This window comes from Mytilus galloprovincialis, chromosome 9, assembly GCF_965363235.1.
Source record: "Mytilus galloprovincialis chromosome 9, xbMytGall1.hap1.1, whole genome shotgun sequence".
Classification (NCBI taxonomy): domain Eukaryota; kingdom Metazoa; phylum Mollusca; class Bivalvia; order Mytilida; family Mytilidae; genus Mytilus; species Mytilus galloprovincialis.
Genome location: NC_134846.1, coordinates 2,661,848 through 2,680,827, shown reverse-complemented (window position 1 = coordinate 2,680,827; position 18,980 = coordinate 2,661,848). Strand labels below are relative to the sequence as shown.

Sequence of the window (18,980 nt, the reverse complement as noted above, 5' to 3'; positions counted from 1 at the left end):
AAACTTTAGGACCATTGTTGACTTATCCCATCGAACTTGAGATAAAAGATACGACAGAAACTAATTATCAGTCTATGTTTCAGCATTGTTATCGTGGAATATAAAATGTTTCAAAATGCCAAAATTATGAAATAAATCGTCGCGATAATAGCATTCTGATGGATAATTGTTCCTGGAAAATAACTGCACATTTTCATATTTTATATATTCTGATTGAAAGTTAGTGTAAAAGGAAAAGTAATAAAAAAATGCCACAGTCTCTACTTTGTTCGTATATGATTAGTACAAGTGGTTCTAATATGTATTTGCATGAAATAAAGGTGCACAAAAAGTCCACATTCTAATATACTATATATTTGAACGGAAACAACATATTCATTAGTGGTCATTAGTAGCTGTGTTCGGCCGGTTGTCTTGATCAGTGTGGAGCTGTTTGAAAAAGCCTTGAGTGGTACCGAAGCAAAATTAAACATCGATCATCGGTGCCTTCCGTAATCATATAAACACAAACACTTGCGACTTCTTTTAGTCTATTTGGTTCATTTTGTGTCACACTGTCTGGAAACAAAACGCGATAAGTCCGTTGCCGAACCCGATAAGTGCAGAAACGCCGAAAAAAAACCGATAAGCTCGTTACCATTCTACACCGAGATAACATAATTTCTGGCGACTCTCGGAATTTAAGTACAATCAAAACTACTTTATACTCACATTGGGAATAGCCAAATTGACGATTAAAATATTTCTGATATAGTCCTGAAAAATTGAAAGTAAACTCCTCAAAGATACCAGGATTAAATTTTGTATTTACGCCAGACGCGAGTTTCGTCTACAAAAGACTCATCAGCGAAGATGCTTTTGTCACTTGGTAATTTTAAGCTTACATATTGTTCTATTGTTTTACAGATGACACATTTATTCTACCTGCTATGCTAGATTTTAGTACAAATAACAATGGAAGGTGACGACGCTGTAGCAGTTGTTTTGTTTTACAGACGACAAATTTATTCTACCTGCTATGCTAGATTTTAGTACAAATAACAATGGAAGGTGACGAGGCTGTAGCAGTTGTTGGCATAGGTTGCCGCTTTCCGGGAGCCGATAATATTGATGAATTTTGGAATCTTCTGGAGAAAGGCGAGAACCACATTAAAGAGGTTCCTAAACATCGGTGGAATGTCGACGAAATTGACTACACCGGCACTGATGACAGCTGGAAAAATAGCGCTAAATATGCAGGACTCATTGATGAGTAAGTTTTTTATGAAAAAAATCTTAATATAATTCTTTCCTTTTTAGATGATAAATGGAGTAAAATTATATACAGATAGCATTTATATACTATGTTTATGTTTCCCCGACAAAATGTCGAGAGGCATATTAGTCTACACTATGTTTTGCTATCTCATACAGTTTTTGGGCTAAAACTTTCACATTTTGTAGGTTGTTTATAAACATAATGGTTTTGATTTTGATTTTTTTTTTCAAATATTCTCGATAAACAAGGTATTTAGACATCTTTTGTACTTAAAATTAGAAAGAAAGGAAATAGTAAAAATAGCAAAAAGTAAAATCACAAAAAATACTGAACTCCGAGGAAAATTCAATCGGAAAGTCCTTAATCAAATGGCAAAATCAAACGTCATATTCCTGATTTGCAACAGGCATTTTCAAATGCAGAAAATTGTGGATTGAACCTGGTTTTATAGCGCCAAACCTCTCACTTGTACGACAGTCGCATCAAATTTAATATTATTGATAATGATGTGTGAACAAAACAAACACACATAATATGTAAAAATCACACAAATAAAAATTTACGAAGTGATGATTTCAGCTTCCTAACGCTTTACTATAGGGAAGCTGAAATCATCTCTTTTGTCGTAAAGCTTTGTTTTCAACCAACCCTCATAGTCAATTGCAAGATACAAATCCTAATTAAGTGGCAAAACCAAGAGCTTAAACACATCAAACGAAGGGATAACAACTGTCAAAATCTGACTTGGTACAGGCATTTCCTATATAGAAAACGGTGGATTGAACCTGGTTTTATAGCGCTAAACCTCTCACTTGTATGACAGTCGCATCAAATTCCGTAAACGAGTCACAGAAGTCAGAGGAATGTTTACGAGTTATATTTGATGCTTTCCTTGACTTCCAATTGATTGAGGCAGCGATATAACGACTTAAAAGGTGTGCTTTATTCAAATTTTTTAGCAAAAAATATACTAGTTTGTGTAAAATATACCATAGTTCACCAAATATGTCAAAGGAAAGTAAAATAACCAATTATTTTTTGTCAGCTTTGACAAGTGGGACAACAAATTCTTTGGGATAGGTGACACTGAAGCAGGATGGATAAATCCTCAAACTGCATTGACACTAGAGGTTACACATTCAGCTTTAGAAAATGGAGGACTTACCTTGCAAAACCTGAAGGGATCAAACACCGGAGTATATATTGGTATGAACTCTATAGCCAAAATATATAAAAATTTGAACAAAATGAACGAAAAACAAATATGTCACACAAAAACAAACGACAACCACTGAATTACAGGCTCCTGACTTGGAACATACACATACATACAGAATATGGTGGGGTCCCAACCATCCCCTAACCTGGGATAGTGGTGTAACAGTACAAGAAAAGAACGAATTATAAAAATCACTTGAAAAAGGCTTAACCCATCAGATCGATGATAATACAAATACTACAAATGCAAGTGGACCTGGTAGGATACATATACACCCCAACAACAAAAGGACACTAAGTACAGATCTAAGAGTACTCGCAGTTACTGACAGCTAGTTCAAAGCCACTAACAACTAATAAAAAATCATGCATCTAGGATTAAATTATCAATCAGTACACATCCAACATCCAATATATTTAGTGTAAAGACGTCATTAACAGTCAGAGAAAAACATGACCTTGTGCATTAACTTTAGTAGGCAAACTAATTGAAAACTCTTCAAGCAAAATACCGTATTTAATATTAAACTATCAAGTTTTATAGCTGTTTGTCCAGATATTTTGGTTGGTTTGACAATTTCGTTTGAACCAAAGTCATGGTCAAACTTCTTCGCATTGTAACTCGGCATGCTGCAAACAAGTGCAACTTTAACAGACGGATTATTAACAAAATATGCCTTACAGCCAAAAAAGATTCAGAAAATGGCTAATTTAAAACAATATAGAGTCATTATCATTAACTTGCTCGAAAACATAGTACAGTTGGTACCGTTGATGTTTTTATAAGTATCCACTCTTACAGTAATATTTTTATGAAATGTAACGAAGACGATCACTGAGCAATGGTGTTTATGACCGTATTCATTACAGCACTTCATAACAATAATAAAACAGCGATATTTTGAATCATAAAATTGAGAATGGAAATGGGGAATTATACACAACAAACTAAAATTAAAAATTATACAAGACTAACAAAGGCCAGAGGCTTCTGACTTGTGACAGGCGCAAAATTGCGGCGTATTTATTGATTGCCATTTTCAATAAAAATATATATATATATATATATATGATAAGTAATTCAAAAAATAAACAATATTGAAGAGTCACTTCAAGTATCCATTCGTGCATTTACAGGGGTTACAAATAATGACATGATGTGTGGTGCATCAAGATGCCGAGAGGAATCTAACATCTCTATGCTGACTGGTATCGCCTCTTCACTAACTGCAAATAGAATTTCACATTTTTACGACCTACGTGGACCATCAATGGTAGTAGACACAGCATGTTCATCATCTCTTACAGCTGTTCATATGGCCTGTCAAGCAATTCGTACAGGTTTGTCTGTCATGATCATTATTTCCATCATGATGCTTTTAACTTGCATCGTGATGTTTTTGTCAATTTAATTATATCATAATTCTTTTATAAATTCAATTTCATCGTGATGCTTCTGAGAAGTATCATGATACATGTCAAAAACATCGTGATACTTGTTTAAACCATCTTGATGGAAACACTAACATGATGAAAGTATCGTTATCTTGACATAAACGGCCTCTCATACATTACTTTACTGCAGATAAAGACAATTAGAAATTAAGATGATAATAATTTTGAAAGTGTCAATCAATACAAATGATATGTCACGTGTTTTATATGACTTATTCAATATGTTTTTCCATTTATTTCGTATAACATCTTTCACTCTCTAAATATTAGTGTCACTATTATTGTTTATTTGGCATTATGTTAAAGATTTTGAAAAGCTAATTTGAAGACATTTAGACTAGCCAAAGTTAACTTGCGATTATATGTTCCGACGGACCTAGAATGAAGTAAACGTTATCTAGGACATAGTTGAAAACAGACTTCGTCGTAGGACTGTTTTAATGCGGATTCAAGTTAAATAGCAAAAAATCCTATATATACATACTACCTTTGTTTTTGCAGGCGAGTGTTCCATGGCAATTTGTGGAGGCGTTAATAGCATTCTTTCTCCTGGTATCTTTATTGTACTGGGCCAAGCTAAAATGATATCTCATTCTGGGAAAAGTCATCCATTTGCAGACGATGCTGAAGGTTATGTTAGAGGAGAAGGTTGTGGTGTAGCCATTTTAAAAAATTACAATCAGGTTTTTATACACTTTTTAACCTTTTCTAGACAAGGATTTGTATAGTAAGAAGAATTGGAATCTCGTGGTTTGTCGTTTTCCCTACGCGGCAAGACTTAACTACTCGCCACTATTACTTGTCAATTACGATGTATTCGGTAATTTTTTGTACACATGTGTCGAGTTATTTTCTTACTATACAAATCCTTTATCTAATGTTATGTGCATATGTGTGGAAAATTGTTAAATAACACAAAGACCGAATTTTAAGGAAAATTCAAAACGGAAAGTCCCTTTTTAAATGGCAGAATAAAAAATTCAAACACATCAAACGAATGTTAAAACTGTTATATTACTAAATTGGTACAGGCATTACCTTATGTAAAAACTGGGGATTAAACCTGGCTTTACAGCTAAGTAAACCCCTCACTTGTATGAAATTTCTGAATATTGATATTCTCTTCTTTAATCTGGTTTATTTGGACAAATTGATTCCTTTTAATGTGAAACAATAAATTGCTCCCAAATGACACTTAGTATTTCATATGCGAAAAAAATTGTGATTTTACTCCAGTGACATCATATAACAAGAAGACATATTTAAATTCTATACCCGCATCATCTTCATCAGTTTGGTCACAGCATACATTTACACAAAAATTGTTTTGATTTTTAGGCAAAAAGAGATGGAGACAACATATGGGGTACTATAGTGTGTGGATGTAATCAGAATGGAAAGACAAGTTCTCCTATTACTGCCCCGTCTTCAACACAACAACGAGTCCTCCTTGATGATGTATACCGGCGATTTAAAGTAGACCCTTCCATTATACAGTATGTCGAAGCTCATGGTATGATTTGATTTCTTTGTTTTACTATTTGAACTTTTGATAGTGCGTGTGCTTCATATGAGGCGGCCCTAGTATTTATTCACGCACCAAGTATTTTGATAAAGATTTTTTATTGTCCATTAAACTGATCAATTACAACAAACAAATAACAAAAATCTGGAAAAAGATTACAGTTCTAACAGATGTGAAATTTTGAGTTTTAAAATCTCTCGTTTCGGATTGTACTTCATTAAGCAGCTTTTGTACAATAGTTTAATATAATCAAAAAATTAAACAAATGTACCAAACTCGGATTAAAATTAAAATTAAAACCTATTTTCAGGTACAGGAACTCCAGTTGGCGATCCAATAGAAATGACAGCATTGTCTGAATTTTATGGACAATATATCAGCAAAACTCAAACTGTTTCTATGGGATCTGTGAAATCAAATATAGGACATCTAGAATCAGCTGCTGGAATTGCTGGTTTAATCAAAACTCTCTTAATGATGCGCCATGGAAAAATAGTTCCATCTTTGCATTACATAGAAGGGAAAGGCAATTCAAGTATTGATTTTGAAAATAACGCTTTGAAGGTGGCTACTTCAACTATTCCATGGCCAGTGAGACCAGACGGAACAAGGTATGGCAGTATCAATTCATTCGGATTTGGTGGTTCAAATGCGCATGCCATTGTGAAAACTGTTTTAAGTCAACCTGATGTTCAACGACCAGACCCTGTCATTGATTTTGATCATTTTCTGATAGCAATATCAGGTACTAGTATTCCAGCTGTAATGAAAACATTCGAACATATGCAGTCAAAGATAGCAACAACATCTTACAACGTACGAGATCTTTCCTACACGTCATTGTTGAAAAGAGAACATTTCACTCACAGGATTGCTTTTATTTCCAAAACAGAAGATGATCTACGGAGAGAAATCTTGGAAAAAGAAAGTAACTTACTAAACATTCTTCCAAGTAAGTCCAACGAGCTGAATATGATCTTTTTCTTTGGTGGTGTGGGAACAGTATGGAATGGAACATGCCAAAAAATGTTAGATAAAGATACACCTTTTCGCAGAACATTCATAAGAATCGACGAAGAACTTCATAAATATACTAATTTTTCAATCATCGATCATATAAGAAACCCTACAGAGAATTTTCAAATGGATTCATTCAAAGGTCCTTTGGTCATATTTGCAAGTCAAGTTTCACTTTTCCACTTATGGCGTTCATTAGGTATAACTCCAAATATAATCGTAGGACAGTCCGTTGGAGAAGTAGCCGCAGCTCATGCAGCAGGTGTTTTCAGTCTGAGAGATGCCGTAAAAGTTATTTTTCATCGTTCAGCTTTATCCAGCAAAGCAAACGGCGGTCAAATGATGGTTGTAGGCAAGTGTGACATAAGTGAAATTGAGGAAAAATGTTTAAAATACAATGGAAAGCTTAGCATAGCAGTGTATAGTAGTAAAGAGGCATGCGTCATCTCTGGAGATAAAGAAGCGATTGAAGATATACAGGAAGACCTGAAGAGGACAATGCCAAATATACTGATGAAAATTCTAGATGTTAACTGTGCATATCACAGCTATCACATGGATGATGCAAGTGCAGAACTACCAAAGTATCTCGACGGTTTGAAACCCATGACACCAAAATATGAAATTATATCAACCGTTACTGGGGAAAAAATAGATAGCAGTTCCATGGCAAATCCAATGTATTGGGCAAAAAATTTACGACAACCGGTTTACCTGTCCAAGGCAGTATCAAATTCGACGAAGGAGAATAAACTTAACATTGTGCTAGAACTAGGACCAAAGCCCGTTGTTAAAGCGCATATTCGAAGTATTACAAAATCAAAAGCAGTATGTATCCCTTCCCTGAATCAACCGGATGAGCTACGCACGTTTGTTGAGGCACTAGCCAGACTCTTTGAATACGGTTCTGATATACAATTTGAACAATTTTTTCACGGATATGAAAGCCTAACAGATATACCTCAATATAATTTCAACCGTTGCGATGTTTTATTGTCGTCTGAAACATTAAAATCAAAGCTCAGGGCGCTTAAAGAGCACACAGATAGGCATCCCTTTGTTACGCATAACAGAACAACAAATAATTTTATAATTCAATTGTCGCCCTCGATTACTCCTTACGTTTACCAGCATGCAGTTGAAAAAACATACATTGCCCCTGGATCTGTTCATACTGAAATTGGCTTAGAAATTGCCCGACGCCTATTGCATTTACAAACTTCGGAAATTGAAATATCTTTGCGTTTTGTAAATCGATTACGAATGGACAAGAATCGCACTGAGGAATTAACAACACAGGCAGATGAGTTTGACAGCAGCACATTCAAAATAAGATCAAACGAGAAAACCGTCTGTAAGTTTGAGATGAAAAGGGCCACACGATCATCACCTTGTACAATAAATATTAATCAAATGAAAGCTAAATTAGACATGTTTATGACGGGCAAAGAATTTTATTCTAATCTCAAAGAATTTGGATTCGAATATGGTGAGGACCTCTCAATGATCAAAGATTGTTGGCGTTTTGAAAATCAATATCTTGTTACCATGGAAGTTCCAGCAAGATATATTGATCCTCAATTTATTAGCAGTTTGGTTCCTGTTGTATTAGACGGCGCATTTCAAACGACAATTCTATCATTTGATCCGAACACATTAGATAAAACAAGAGACATTTCAATGCCTGTGAGGATACAATCTCTAATTGTTCACAAGCAACCAGGTAAACGAGTATACGTTCTTGGGCAGTTAGAGAAAACCAATAAATTTGGATCGACCATGAATATGCTTGTCATCAATGAAAATGGAGAGGTTGCAATAGAACTCATAGGATGTGAACTACAAAATACTGCACCTACTCTTCCAGATAATCCACTGAAAAACAAATTTTATGAAATACGATGGCAACCTGTAATTGTTGATAGAGAGTACATGCATGACAACGTTTCAAATACTCTTTCTATCACATTTGAAGCCAATGTACAACGTTTTGTTGAAAAATATTTACCCGAATCAAAACACATTATAATTTCGTCATCTTTTCATTGCGACATAGTCTGGAAAGAACTTCATGATTACGTAATCGCAACATTCGGAAGCTTCAAAAACATTTCGGAAATCGTTTATTGCCCGGTACGCACAGATGTTTCCCCCAACAATATTTCATCTAGAGATATATTCGAAAAGGTAAAGTTTTCCTGCGTCATGCTCACAAAGTTGTGTCAAAAACTGATACATGATAGACTAGACATTCCTATGTATATTCTTACCAAACGAACTCAACCAAAGGCAAGCATGCTGGACAATCAAACTTTTGATATAATCGGATCTGAATTATGGGGCATGGTGAGATGTTTGATTCTAGAAAAGGTATTAACGAAGCTTTGTCTCGTCGATTTTGAAGAGGAATGTGACTTGGTTTGCCTTTTGGAAGTTATTAAAAATCAGCACAAAGAACAAATATCGATATCCCAAGAACTGAAGTTTGTAGGCAAATGTATTTATTCAAATACGCTCATGAGAAGCACTATTGATGAGCCACCTCTCAGAATGAACACCTACAATAAATTTGATGTACTCGAGCTAAAATCAGAGAAATGCAATTGTATTCATCGGCCTTTTTTTGCACACAGCCACTTATCTCAATTACCTGAAGGGTTTATAGATTTAAAAGTTGTGTCTACATATTCAGAACCTATATGGTTCCCGACAATTTTGACCGAAATTATAGGTGACGACGATCCTTGGAAAACACATCGTCGAGATGGTCATTACATACTTGCTGCAGAGATTTGTGGTAATAAAGTTCATACTAGGTCAACCAGGGAACAATTGCATTTAAATGAACCTCGCAATGCAAATCCACATGAAGAATTTGTCACATGTTACCCAGGACATGCTTCAAATTTTGCAGTTGTGCCAGAAGATTGTATTTTAGAGAAGTGCTTACTTCCAAATTATCAACCAGGACTTCTTCTTCATATATCCTTGTTCTTTGCCCTTTCAGAGGAAATATCTAAACAAAAACCAATAGCAATATTTCACGACGAAAATGTATCTAACAGTCCTCTCCTTGAGTATATCCTTGGTTACAAAGGAATTGGATCCGTTTCAAGCATTTCAATATCAAATTTATCAGAACCAAGACTTTCAAAGGTTACACCAGCTTTGCAAATTATCTTTTTGTCATCTAATGTTGATAAATTGAAAACAGTCTTAACTGAAAATATCCTAGTACCCGTCCAATTGTTTTCTTTTACAAACCTCGTCAGCAGATCAAATGAAAGGCTTTTACGTCATATTTGCCCATCTTTAAGTTTGAAGCTTATCAACAATGAGGAAGTTTTACAAAGAAGAAATCTATCTAAAACTATCTGTGAAATCAAAAGCTGGTTATGTTCAGATAATGCAGCTGCACTGCAAAATATTCCAATGTCATTTGAGAACGGTAGAACATTTTTCTTCGACGACAAAGCTACTTATGATGTTAACTCAGTCAGTCACCTTCAGATTGCAGCAACCACAAATACTATGTTTGGTAAACATTCCTCTTACATAGTTGTGGGCGGTTTAACCGGTCTTGGAGAAGAGATTGTAAAATTGATTTGCGAATTAGGCGGTGGTGTCATAATTATATTTGGACGAAGACTTCCCACTGATGAACATAATGCAGAAATGCAGAAACTCACGAACAAATGGGACTGCAAGATTGAATTTTTGCAAACAGACATCACAGATATGTTATCGTTGAAGAAAGGATTTGACACCATAAGAATAACGTATCCAAATCACCCTATAAAAGGGGTGTTCCATGGAGCTGCAGTTCTTGATGATAGCACCATTTTGAATATGACAGAAGGGAAATTTGAAAAGGTTCTTCTACCAAAGGTGTTAGGTACATGGAACTTACACTTGTTAACGAAAGATATTGATTTAGACTATTTTGTACTTCATTCATCTACAGCATCTGTTTTAGGGGGAGTTGGTCAAAGTAATTATGGAGCGGGAAATTCATTTATGGATACTCTTTCCTACTACAGACGGAGCACAGGATTAGCAGGGCAAACAATTAACTGGGGTCCTCTTCAACTTGGGCTGATGAAATTAAATAACGATCTTGAACGTGTGTTGGGCTCTCAAGGCGTCAACTCCTTAACAAAGCACGAAATAAGAGAATGTTTCAAGCATATACTAGTAAAAAACACAAAACAAGCTATATGTACAGACATTGACTGGAAAACTGTTGTTCAAAAGACGGGAGATAAAGCAACTACGTCCAGAATACTGCCTATTTTAAGAGAGCTCCGACTTTTAGATATCTTCGCAGACACTTCCCAGTTAAAAACAATTTTGGTGGATACGGATGATTTATTGAAACTGCCACCTATCAAACAATTTCAAGAAATAATAAGGCTAACTTCTGTTATAGCAGCAGATGTTTTTGCTGTTGATTTGTCCGTCTTGACGCCAAACACAATGCTAGGTTCCATAGGTATGGATTCAATGAAAGGTTTGGAATTTTCAAATTCTATAAACAGTCGCATTCATATACGACTACCTTTTGTGTCTGTTATTGCTCAATCTGCAACTATTCAGTCAATTTCAAATTCAATACTTGAACATTTGCAAATGGATAATAAGGCTCACCAAATTCCTGTGGACAAAATGCTTGAATTACGAGCTGAAATTGAAAAACTTAGGACGCCTTTGACGGAGATCGAGAAAATGTACCTAGATCCAATTACCGATATCAAGCATTTAGACGCTTTTATTGAAATTAAATTTCAATTGGAAAAGAATTTAATGCCGACGAATGTCTTAATAGCTGGTCTAGAACAACTAGAAAAGGTGTGCCCATCCTTGTTATCAGAATACTTCATAGATAGTGGAGAAACATATCGAATCATTCACAAAGAGAAAATGCTGCAAATATTGGAAAGTCATGAAGCTAAATATTCTGAGCTCAATTTAGAATTTTATCGCCAACAAAGAGATTTTGAACTTTTTTCATGTGGAAAATTTGATTTAAAAGGTAATGACGAAGGAAATCATAAAAAGGGACAGATAGAAAAGATGTATGAAACAACACTTCTATTTGCCTATATGTCAGTTCAAAAAGACGAGAAATTTCTGAATTTGCGCTTTCGTCGTTTTTATTTTGACTTCACAAGTATCGGAATAGTTGTAAACGAGTATTTTACCATCATGAAAAATAATATATTGAAAGAAAGCAATGAATTTCGGCCACTACAATACACACAACCTGGTGTTATAGACAGACGTCTTTGTAAAACAGATTGCAAAATGAAATATTGGAGATCAAAATTGGGCATCAATTATAGACCTATTAGTCTGTCCAATTTTGATCAAGCACAGTCTAATGGCAAGTCCATGATTATAAGAAGATTTGAATTGAAGGGCGACATTATTCAACACTTTAAAAAATGGACATTGAAGAACAATGCATCTATAAGAGACCTATTTCTTACAGCATACCAGTTATTGTTAAATTTCATATCAAAGTCAGGTACTCCTTCTGTCGTTACAAATGTGGATCTAAGAGAGGAAGATGATTGCGAGCAGTATGTAGGACCACTTGAAACTTTGATTCCAATCATCGCAAATGTTGATAAGAAAGACAAATCAGTACAAGAATTTGTTCTTGAAAATTTAAAAGAAATCAAACTAGTAACTACTAAAAATCTGATTTCTCATAATGTCTTCAAGTCTTTGACAAAAGACAGAAAATCTCTCACATCACTTTTTGAGCATGCGGTCTTGTTTGACAAAGATTTAAGTCAAGAACTGACATCTTCAAAACTTGGTATAAGTCCGGTTCAGGTAGTTTCTATGGACACACGATTTGGAACTGCAATTCATATCATCTCTGACTGCAAACATAAAAGAAACTGGCTGGAAATCCAAGTTCACCCAGGATTTGCAGATAAAGCGGCAGCATTAGCCATTCTAAATAATCTTTTAGAATTGGCAAATACAATTGTTAACAACCAAAGCCTTTCTCTGCTTCAACTTTACGAGATATTTTCCATGAAAATTGAAAAAGACCAACACCTCCAGAACCTTCGTATGTCTACAAAAACCGACCAACTACAGGACATCGATGTAGACAGAAAACAAAAGTCCGTACATAAAGGTATTTATACTTGTAAAATAATTCAATTTACTGACAACGATATGGGGGTCGGTTTATAGGAAATGTTCTGTCATAAAGAGACAAAACTACGCTGAGATAATTGTGGCATATCAACAGCAAAGTTTACTTCCTATTTCTTCTTTTAAGGAAGAAAATAATCATTTAACATATAATTTAATCCATGGCATCAGTAAAAATGTTAGGTTTTTGTATAAATTGCATCAAAATTATAATGCTTATTCATTAACACACTACAAAAAGGGAGATTAAAAACAGACCTCGAGACAAATCGTTTTTAACTTCTTACTCACGCAACGAAATATGTTTCATACTGTATTTTGTTAATACCAGGAGTTGGTGTCACTAAAAAACTTACGACTAAGAATGAGTGTAAGTCATGAACAATTCAGTGTACTTACAATCAATCTTACTTGTAAGTTTTATTTTTGTGAAACCGACTCCTGGTCGTTATCGCTGCGGAAGACTGTCATTCATCATTTATATTGTATTTTTTTATTAAACAAAACAAGACCAAATGATTATTTGCTACACAAACTAAACTATAATGCTAGTAATTGTATGTACACACCTTGAATCGTATACTTTTTATCATATCAAAAAAAGGATTACAAATGATAACCGGCATAAGGAAGGGGATAACGCTTTGAGTAAGGTTCTTTGGTAGTTCCCTTACAATTTCAATGATGGTTGATGGATAAATGGTTGTGTATAATAAATGTCTAGTGACAAATAAAACTTGCATACTGTGGATTAAACAATACTCGTTGGATACCAAGTTTCGTGGATTTCGTTGGTACAGGGGAACAACGAATTCAAATATTCAACGAATTGCAATTTTCTAAAGGAATGTATGCAGACATTGCCAAAACCACAAAATAAAATATCCACGAATATGCAAGTTTTCCTCAAACATCGAAAATTGGTACCAAAGAAAATAAATGAATGCACATTATTAAGGACGACAACGGGCTATTTTAGACATGAATGATCCCTGCTTTAGTTAGAAACGCTGAGTCATTTTACAGTCGCTGTAAGCTAACACGGTGGTAGTTTGCTGCAGAGCACTCTAAATGTTTATTCTTAGTTGTTTGTGCTTGGCAGAGGAGCCCATATTCAAATTTTAAAGTCTTTGGTTGGATCAAGACTAATTCTTATATAGATTAGACCGTTGGTTTTCCCGTTTGAATGGCTTTACACTAGTAATTTGTGGGGCCCTTTGTAGCTTGCTGTTCGGTTTGAGCCAAAACTCCTTGTTGAGGTTCGTATCTTGACCTATAAAGGTTTACTTTCATAAATTGTTACTTAGATGGAGAGCTGTATCATTGGCACTCATACCACATCTTCCTATATCTATTAACATCAAACAATTAATCTCCCGAACTCGAAAGAAGCACACTACATTGAGGTAATTCCTTGTTGAAGCGAAAATCTTGACCAGGTACAAAGTGTAGAAGTGAACAATTTATCATACGAAACAACTTAATCATTCAGATCTCAAATTTTTATCCGATGTATCCTTTTCCTAACCTGTTGATTATTTTTATTTAATCTGCGTGTGGTTTGTTTAATCTTAGTTCTTCATTGGTCAAAATTTGATTATGATGTCAAACTTTCTTACCATCCGTTAAATTTCCTATTGTGGCGTCATGGAAAAATGAAACCGTGCTTGATGACTTTACATAGAAAGCACACATCATTTTGCAGATCATTATAAATGGAGATATAAAATTGTTTGTGTATCGTCTATCAATCATTAGAGAAACAGATTCCAACACCAATGTTCGTCCAATACGATATTTATCCACTGTCGATAATTAAATTTAAAATATTAAAAACGCTCGGACAGCCTCGCCATTTAAATTTGAAAATTTAACTGTCTGACGTAGATAAATATCGTATCACACCTGATTCAATGGAATAAACTTAAAATTAATGTAAAACAGAAATTCATTACATTATATCAGCTGAAATAAAACAGATTGAAGGTTTTAAGATTCTATACTCAGTCAAATGCAAATATTTTACCTTAACGTTCAGAACATTTCCCCATGGCAGATGAGGACGCTCGTTTAGTTGCTTAGTCGAATAAAATGTTATGTTGTGTATTATACATATATTTCTTTGTTCATTATGTGAAAGGAATATAGAGTTCTTAAAATGTATTCCAACTATTTCAGAGGACCACGACAACAACTGATTAACTACTGTATCTACACACAGATGGAATTCTAAAGGTATTTCATTTTTTTCAACAGACAAAGCAGCAGCCACTACAGGTCAACGTTTGTCCTTCAACAATGAGCAAAATGCATACCTTTTCATACGCTCTAAAAAGGCTTCGAAATTATAAAATACAAAACATTATAAACAAAACCATTACCCTGATTTTAGTAGAAAATACAGTAAACGGAAAACTAAAATAATCTACAACGACCAACAAAAATCAATGATAACAGTGTCTTAACTTGGTGCAGGCATATTTTTGTGAAGGGTGTCTGTAGAAAACTAATTACAGAAGGGATTTCACATCATCATATCTTTTATTTGTCACTAGACATCATAATATCGTAAATGTAGATATTTTGATACTTTAAATAATATTAAACCTGCGTAGCTAGATATAGGAAGATGTGGTGTGAGTGCCAATGAGACAACTCTCCATACAAATAACAATTTAAAAAGTAAACCATTATAGGTTAAAGTACGGCCTTCAACACGGAGCCTTGGCTCACACCGAACAACAAGCTATAAAGGGCCCCAAAATTACTAGTGTAAAACCATTCAAACGGGAAAACCAACGGTCTAATCTATATAAACAAAACGAGAAACGAGAAACACGTAGCTGCTTATTTTAAAGTGTGCACCATATTTTATGTTATTTCGAATAAGCCGGAGTAAATCAAGAAAAAAACGTTGATGACGTCACCGTCACATGACAAAATTATGTCTATGAGCTGATAGACAAAACACTGTCAGACAATCAACAGACGTGTTACATCCAAAATAAAATTATACTAAAATGTTACATCCAAAATAAAATTATACTAAAATGTTACATCCAAAATAAAATTAACTAAAATGTTACTTATTTAACACGGTAAATAGAAATTTGAATAATGTTAAAATTGTTAGTCTCAACATTATTATTTTCAACAACAACAAAAAATAATTAATATATTATTGATATACACATATGTACATTCACAGCCCTACATTCTGTCGTTATCTATTATTACAGTCATATTACCACCGCGTTGTTGGCTGCGTTATCGGTCAGTTCGAACGCAACCCCATATGTGAGTACTGAAATATGTTTCTAATTCACAGGCAATATTAAGTGGAATGAAGGTCAGAGATGAGAAAATACTAATTTGTGCTAGCTATTTTACTTTCAAAATGAATCCGAATATCACACTTAGCAATTTGTATATAGATAATTAAGTACAGACGATTGCTATACAACATTACTCAGGTCAATTATTAGTAAAACGTTGGTAAGTTAGGGGCTTAGTTAAAAATGTTATACACTGCGGAATGCATCCTTATAATAATTTATACTATTGCAGTTCGCTTTGTTTAAACAAAGAGGCGTGAAGTAAATACGTTATATACGTTATATTTACAAATAAAGATCATTATTTACTCTATAATAAGTTTATACTGACACTTAAATTCGGTAAATTGTTATATTTGTATTCTGGTCATCCTAAGGGTTGATTATGTTTTGCTATATCTAAAGTCATTTAAGTAGTTTTGACAAAAATGTTGCCTTGTCAATCCATCTTTAAAGTATTTTTTCGTATTTTACAGGTATCTACAGTAAAAGAATTAGCACTATCAAAGTCAAAGATGAGAACGATAAAAGATGAATATTTAAATCAGATAAAAATACAGACAGTATATTTATGCGGTATGGGCTTTGCTCATTGTTGAAGGCCGTACGATGACCTGTAGTTGTTAATTTCTATTTTAATGTAAAATAATTTGTATATATGTTGATGTAAAATATATTGTATATATGTTTATGTAAAATAATTTGTATATATGTTTAGGTATAATATGTTGTGTATATTTCCTCTTGTTAACCGGATTTTCGAAAGAAAAATAGGTTATTGATTTGAGGATTTACAGCGCCAATTATTGTCCGTTCATTAACATGAAAACGCTTTGATGATTTTTTTCAAATTTAAATATGTTGTTTCATGTGACTAAATGAACTAGATTGTTTTAGGAAGAAAAAAGGAATATATAATTTGATAAATTTAATTGGAAAGACAAACATTTGAAAATTATATATTTTAATCCAAAATAATCCACTTTTAATTTGTACTGAATAACACTAAACTTCAATAGCAGTTTTAAGTTCGGTATATTTACTTTTCTGTGAAGCAACATTGAACTTGAATATTTGTTTTATAAATGTAATTGTCTAATTATTAATCATTTAAGACATTTTAAAATTATATAATCATATATAATAAATTACATTTATTTTGTATTTCACAATTTGTTTTAAACAGGTACTTGTCTAAATATTGTGCATTCACTGTAGTAAAACTTTTTTGGTATTAAACATGTTAATGAACGATGCCATGTTGAAATATTGTGTTTTAAACTTTTGTTTCATGAATGATTAATAAGATATGAATGTTTCTCAATATTATAATATATAAAAGTCAAAAACTCAATGTTTTATAAATCATCGTCTTTACCTCTATAAAAGCTATTCTACCCACCAAAAAATAACTCTTATACAAGAGTGCACACACTGAAATGTCTCGCCTTTACTAACCATTAATATTATGTTGATAGTCCTAAATAGAAAGCTTTACTTCAACTATTAAATATCCTAGAAAATGAGATCAAGATCATATAAACTAAACGAGAAATACGCGTACACCTAACAATCATTCAATACACTAAATATAGTTGACCTATTGCTTATATTCTCTTAGAAACAGACTTAAATGAGAAAACTAACCATTGACCAATAATCAATGAAAATGAGGTCCAGGTCAGATAAACCATGCCAGGCAGACATGTACAGCTTTAAATCCTTCCATATACAACAAATAAAGTTGACCTATTGCTTATGGTTTAAGAAAAACAGATCGAAACACATAAACTTAACACTAAGCAATGAACCGTGAAAATAAGGTCAGGGTCAAATAAAACCTGCGAGACTGACATGTACATCATAAAACTTTTCCATACACTTAATATTATAGTTGACCTATTGCACAAAGTATTACGAAAAAAAAAGATCAAAACTAAAAAAACTTTACTTTGACCTCTGAACCATGAAGATGATGTCAAGGTCAGATGACGCCAGTCCTGTCAGTTAGACATGTACAACTTACAATCATTCAATACACCATAAATAGTAAACCTATTGCATACAGTTAAGAAAAAAAAACCAAAACCCAAAAACTTAACTACACTCACTGATCCTTGAAAATGAGGTTAAGGTCAAGGTCAGATGACACGTGTCAGATGGAAATGTACACCTTACAATCCTTCCATACACCAATTATACTAGACATATTGCTTATAGTATCTGAGATATGGACTTGACCACCAAAACTTAAACTTGTTCATTGATCCTTGAAATGAGGTCTAGGTCAAGTGCAAATGTGTGACAGGCAGTAGGTCAAGGGAGCTTTTCTCATCACTTGGCGTCCGTTGTCGGTCGTCGTCCGTTAATTTTCACAAAATATTCTCCTCTGCAACTACTTTGCCAAATTGAACCTGAAATGGTAATTTTAACAGAATTTCGCAGTTTTGGGTTATTATCCGCCGTACACAGCGGAGGGACATTAAGTTTTAGTATTGTCCGTCTGTACGAACGTACGTTCCAAAGTTGGTTTCCGTTCTCTGACTTCAGTTTGCCTCAACCAAACGTTATGAAACTCAGTTATACACAATGCTTATTACCACAACACACAGATCAAGTTTGATTTTTGGTGGCGTCACTTTAACAGTTCTACAGTATACAACAAAATAAAATTATCACTTAATGATTCTCATTTTTGATGTATCAATTAGTTAGCAAAGCGCTAAAACGTCTGAAATTAATCTTCGCATTTAAAAAGCGAATAACTTTACAGACGTATCAACCGGCGGACGAGCGCTTATCGAACCACCAATTGCTCTTAACGACAACAAAGGAAACATTACTAATTATGAAGGAAGGTAAAAGCAGATTCGAAATATGAATTATTCTGATTATCAAAATATAAAACCTTTACAACACTTTTAATATATATATATATTTGAATATATAATGTATGATGCGTCAAGAATTCCCAACACAGTTGTGCAAAAAACAATTC

The 18,980-nt window shown here is 33.8% G+C and overlaps 1 protein-coding gene across 2 annotated transcripts; it reads left to right on the top strand.

The window, feature by feature from the left end:
• The first annotated feature begins 913 nt into the window (after positions 1–913).
• On the top strand, positions 914–17,185 carry LOC143044246 (mycocerosic acid synthase-like). Of its 2 annotated transcripts, XR_012968609.1 has the most exons (9): positions 914–1,252; positions 2,304–2,464; positions 3,614–3,817; positions 4,433–4,614; positions 5,270–5,444; positions 5,767–12,627; positions 14,826–14,882; positions 15,887–15,944; positions 16,459–17,185. XR_012968609.1 is itself a non-coding variant. In XM_076216172.1 (8 exons), exons 1-7 carry the CDS (start codon positions 1,044–1,046, stop codon positions 14,843–14,845), a joined length of 7,812 nt encoding a protein of 2,603 aa, XP_076072287.1. In that variant the 5' UTR covers positions 914–1,043; the 3' UTR covers positions 14,846–14,882; positions 16,459–17,185. The 2 variants fall into 2 exon arrangements, 1 of the variants encoding a protein (XP_076072287.1); XM_076216172.1 differs by lacking the exon at positions 15,887–15,944.
• Positions 17,186–18,980: the final 1,795 nt, after the last annotated feature.

What these genes read in the sequence shown, in the direction of transcription:
- LOC143044246 (XM_076216172.1), top strand. Translation starts at nt 1,044, where the DNA reads ATGGAAGGTGACGAGGCTGTAGCAGTTGTTGGCATAGGTTGCCGCTTT. An exon ending in TATGCAGGACTCATTGATGA is followed by an intron (nt 1,253 to 2,303) that starts GTAAGTTTTTTA and finishes ATTTTTTGTCAG; the next exon opens with CTTTGACAAGTGGGACAACA. An exon ending in ACAGTATGTCGAAGCTCATG is followed by an intron (nt 5,445 to 5,766) that starts GTATGATTTGAT and finishes ACCTATTTTCAG; the next exon opens with GTACAGGAACTCCAGTTGGC.